General features: G+C 39.0%; 1 protein-coding gene and 1 long non-coding RNA gene across 2 annotated transcripts in view; one reads left to right on the forward strand and one right to left on the reverse strand.

The window, feature by feature from the left end:
* The window catches only part of LOC148731307 (uncharacterized), a 4561-nt gene extending 3040 nt beyond the window's left edge, over positions 1-1521 (reverse strand). The window contains exons 1-3 of the long non-coding RNA XR_016001347.1: positions 945-1521; positions 726-777; positions 489-532 (exon numbers count right to left, since the gene is read on the reverse strand). This is a non-coding gene — a long non-coding RNA (uncharacterized LOC148731307). The remainder of the gene's footprint in view (positions 1-488; positions 533-725; positions 778-944) is intronic.
* A 1859-nt stretch (positions 1522-3380) lies between these two features.
* The window catches only part of LOC148731308 (uncharacterized), a 2305-nt gene continuing 685 nt past the window's right edge, over positions 3381-5000 (forward strand). Inside the window, exons 1-2 of the mRNA XM_088760425.1 lie at positions 3381-4005; positions 4542-4775. Of these exons, the coding sequence (XP_088616551.1) occupies positions 3679-4005; positions 4542-4550 (336 nt within the window). The 5' untranslated portion in view covers positions 3381-3678 and the 3' untranslated portion in view covers positions 4551-4775. The remainder of the gene's footprint in view (positions 4006-4541; positions 4776-5000) is intronic.

A 5000-nucleotide genomic window follows, 5' to 3' on the forward strand; every position in this document is an offset into this window, starting at 1 on the left:
ATAACTACACGACTGTCTCAATAGTTATACAAATCTACTCTGCTCCTCTTGAATTTTATATATATTTTTTAATACAAATCCGTAATTAGTTAACTATAGATTTTCTCTTAGTTAACTAACTAATATGTATACCTCTGTAAATAGCTCCTAGTCTTTTTTCTTTTTTAGTGTCCCCAAATTAGTAAGGGATTTTTCCCTAGCTTAGGCTGGCTCTTCATGTAATGACAATTTCAATAAAGTTTTACTACTACTACCACTATTAGTACTGCTGCTGCTACTACTGCTGCTACTGAGGCTGCTACTACTACTACTACTACTACCACTACTACTACTACTACTACTACCACTACTTCTACTACTACTACTACTACTACTGCTACTGCTACTGCTACTGCTACTGCTACTGCTACTACTACTGCTACTACTACTACTACTACTACTCATTTTCTAAGGTAGAAGTTTACTGATTGCATTCCTCCTAACAGTACCTATAGAGGTTCTTGTGTCCTTCTTTACCAAAAATTCAGAAAGCCTGTAAGACACAATTTAAAATGACTAACAATTAACAACAACATTTAGTATTTTGAAGCTGGCAATTAAGCATCCCAGCAGTGAAACTTTGACTGAAATCGGCAGCATTAATAAGATGGTTCTGCAATGTAACTATTCTCAAAGAGAGTTTTCCTCTCAACTGAATTCAATGAAAATGAAACTCTGATTCTTACTTGTTAAACATCTGGTCAGCAGCTTCATGAGTGTGTCCAAATTTACTTTTACCTATAAAGACAAAAGTTAGATTTGAAGGAATTTTTTGTTCATGAATCACGTTATAAAAGGAATGGTTACAAATTCGTTTTATTTAATTTAGTCTGATTTATGATTTAGACTATATACGAGAAGAAGCTTATTGGTGCAACTAAAGGACAACATAAGATGTACTGTACCTTTCATTTAGTTTGGCGTGCATCCATAGCCCATCAAGTACGATTTACCTTGTTTGCAGCGAGTTATTGCCCAGAAGATTCCCACGTATCATGCACATCTCTGCGAGATCCACGGCTTCTAAGCATTTCTCAGCACATCCAGATTTTGTTGCCTTAAATATACAGAAACCCACAGAATTGATGAATATTTCGTAACTTTGAGTCGATATTAGCCTAAATCTCAGACGGTCTGAATCCAGTTTCTCAAATATCCGTCAAAATCACGAGGGCGCCTTGTATCGTCAGAGAACCAGGCTAAATAATCGCCTTCGTGCCTTCATCTTGAAGTAAAGGACTGAAACTCGTAAACAACAAAACAGCGAACGGCGGAAACAAATCACCCAAGCAGCCTCTTTTCCTCTCTCTACAAAAAAACGACCAAAACGTTTACTCTTCCTCACTTCTTCTGCTCTATATGGCATAGCCAGCAACAAAATAATATCGATTGATTGTTTGTTTTTTTTTTAAGTCGTTACGCTGTTGGCTGTTTTGGTGTTTACGTCCACTCTGTAATGGCTATTTCGAACCCAGTCTCTCCAATAAACGACACTAATAGTTTATACGTTGCGCTACAGTCGAATTTAATTCAAGGTCGCACAAGCAATTAAATTCGACGATAGCGCGAAGTCTAAAACGAATTAAATTCGTCTGGTGAATTAAATTCGTCCTTGACGTTTTATCCGTTTTGGTAAGACGGATAAAATATCGATAACGCGTCTTCAGTTTTAACGTCGCACCGAGAGTCGCGTATAATGAATGCATGCATTTTCTTGATGTATTTCAATTTATTTCAAAATGACACCTCTGACCAGAGGCACTGCATTTGGGAAGAGAAATAAATTCAATCCAATTAATTTCGACGCATAAAACCACGCCACGATTTACGTCGACGGAACGACGAATTCGTCTGAATTAAATTCGACCGTAGCGCGACGTATAAACTAGGCCTAAGGAATTCGTTACGATATGTCACTGCGGGAGTTCGTGATACTTCCTATCTAATTACCACAATTATCGCTTTGGATTTTAGAGCCTTTCCTTCTTTCAAAGAAGCAGCATGACACTTCTCGCGATCGCAACCTCCAGGTTTTTTCACTTTTCGAACTTTTCCTACGACAGATACGTCTCTCTTTGTTTACTAGGTTAGAAATATCAACTTATCCTTTTTTAATTTGGTTAAGATGACAACTAAGAAGTATGATGAAACTTTCTACATTGCAGACAATGTGTCTTTGTCAGATATTTTCAAATCAGAACTTGAAATATCTTACATTATAAGGTCAGGCACTCCTTCCACCTTGCCCGTACATAATAGAGGCTTAAAATAAATGACTAAATAACAAAAATTACGTAAACTCGGCCCTTCTGTTACAATTCTTGTTTACAAAAAAATTATCAAAATACATCGAAATGAAAACTGCCTTTTTTATTGATCCTCTAATTTCCCAATAGACGGTAGTTTATAGATTAGGGCGTCAAGATTGTTCCACTATCCTAGTTGCTGTATTATGGATTTATGACGCTCCACTTTGCAGTGCAAATCCAGCTCACTAATACGTGTTCTTCACAATGTTCACAATAAGCCTTTTTTACTTGCTTTGGATGCGCCGCCCAAAGCCCGATTGAATTCCCGGTCTTCCTCTACGTCTAAAGTCGGAAACTTGTCAAATTCTTTCAAAATGGGGCAAAACCTCCTGGACTGATCTTCAACTTTGATAAAATGAAGTTTTAGTTCTCTCATTTTTGCGCGTTTCCGGCGTTGGGTTTTTGAGGTCAGTTCGTTCTTATCTCGTTTTTCACTTTGGATTAGTCGGAAAAATTAACTTTTGGAATACACTGATATCCTTTTTTTTTTAGCCACGTCCACGATTTTAGCATCATTTTAAACACTGGAGGAGAAACACTTGGAGGAGCTCTTAATTGCTCCTTGGCTGCGTGAATAGGTATTGAATTGTACGGACGGTATAAGCTGACAAACAGTTTTCCGGTTATTCATAACGAGATCTGTTACTTTGAGAACATCAAAGAATTCCTCTACTTTTCCCCCTATATCAACTGCAGTGTTTCTGAATTGAGAATTATTATCCTCAAACAGAAAGAAAAACGTTCTGTTTTTGAGGTTAGGGAAGAGCTGATTAGAAATTTACCTTCAAGGTTGCCGCTTTGCGCCTTGTTACCGCTGAGGCTTTCATTTTCAGAAAGGACCACATTGTCATCGTCCTCACAACCTGCAGCGCTAGAAGTTTCTACTTCTTACTCTTTGGAAGCTGTGTGCTCAGGCGAGAGTGGTGTTTCAGCTCTTGAAGAGTCTAACGATTCGGTAGTCGATCGAGGCATCCCTTTTCCGTTTGGCAGGCGTGCTTGCTAAGAGACGTTGAAATACCTCCACGACTGACTCTACTATTCTCGTAGCTCGGCTCTCAAAGCTTTCTTCAGTAACTGATGTTTCTACCAAAGGTTCTTCGGCGAGACTTGAAGGAATCGAGAGTGACAGTGGCTCTTCTGCAACCGAACTAGAGTAATCCATAATATCCATAGCCGTTCATGTATTCCTATTTCAGTTTGAAAAAACTAAAAGTTTCCTCAACAGCGTGATGCGGCTGTCGGAAATTTGAAAACTCCTACGTCATCGGGCATACAAAAGAATTTCTTATGGGGTGTGCATATTAACCAATAAACAAACGATACGGCTTAAATGATCTCAATTCAAAATGGTGGTCGCACATTCTTTAGGGTTCATGCAGGTCAGCTATTTGACAAGCCAGGCTCAAAAAACTCAGTTAGTGAAAAGATATGGCAACAACACGTGGTAGAGGGTCCTCGCTACCTTACTCGAAAGAAGGAAAAAGGGAAAAGCGGCACTATTCCGACAGAAAGTGGTACTTCGCGAAAACAGAAAACGGAGAGGTGCGCCGGCACACTGCATCATTACAATAAATCATCCATTCTAGCGCAGGATGGCACTGATCCTGGGTCTGTTGTTGACATGAAGCCTGCGAGTGAAGATCGAAGGAAACTCAAGGTACGTTTCGTTTCGAGAATTCTGAAAAATTTAAGCTTCAGTCAAAAGAAAAGAGAATTTGCTCTAAGAAAGATCATTTTGAGTTTGTACGAGATAAGGATCATTTCCTATCGTGCAATAGAAAAATAAGTTTGGAGGGAAAAATATTCTTGTGTCTTAGATTAGCTGCATTTGATTTGGCTTCCAAAAAGGTCCGCACTGAGTAAACTTGGCCTGTCTATGGCAATGGATTTCCCTCCTTTCGGCGTTTAGCTTACTCTGACCATTCACTCACAATTTTTACTACCTTTTACATGAAATTTCCCACACAAATTTAAAGCATTTCGCAATGCGAGCACAATAGCAATCAATCTGTAACACTTTTCAAAAATGCCGCAAGAAAGTTCCGCTTCTGGTCTCCGTTTCCGCTAAACGTGTTTGGACGGAGCCGGCGATGCCGCATTTTCAATCGAATTTACTTTTCACACCAATGTAATTCGTAAAAGATACGGTAAAATGGTTTTATGATATTTCAAACGGCATTCATTGTGTCTTAGGTAAAATAAACCTCGGAAAAAGTCTTCTCCCGGACGTTTCAAGTTGTTCTTAAATCCCACCGACGACCTCAATAAACTGTTGTACCGAGAATTTTCTGACATTTCAAGATTTGGAAAACAAGTCAGAAAATTACTAGAAGTAGAATTGTTCCCCACGTCAAGTTCTGACAAACGACCTTCAAATAGTTCCTCTACCAGTGGCTACGAGGAAAATCAAGGCAAAAAAACGGTGAGGTGAGAATGAGTCAAACACTATTTCCGTACAACCAAGTGAACCATTTTCTTTTGATGCTGAGACCTTGTCGATTACGACGTTTACGACGACAAACGTAAACGTAAGAGCCAGTGTCATTATTGTTGGCACACATCGAAAAGTGCCACAAATTGGTTTGTGGCTGAGAATGAGGTGGACCTCATGCAGCACATCATAAAGCTTTTCGTGCCTCCAAGAGGGATTGT

This window comes from Stylophora pistillata, chromosome 5, assembly GCF_964205215.1.
Source record: "Stylophora pistillata chromosome 5, jaStyPist1.2, whole genome shotgun sequence".
Lineage (NCBI taxonomy): Eukaryota > Metazoa > Cnidaria > Anthozoa > Scleractinia > Pocilloporidae > Stylophora > Stylophora pistillata.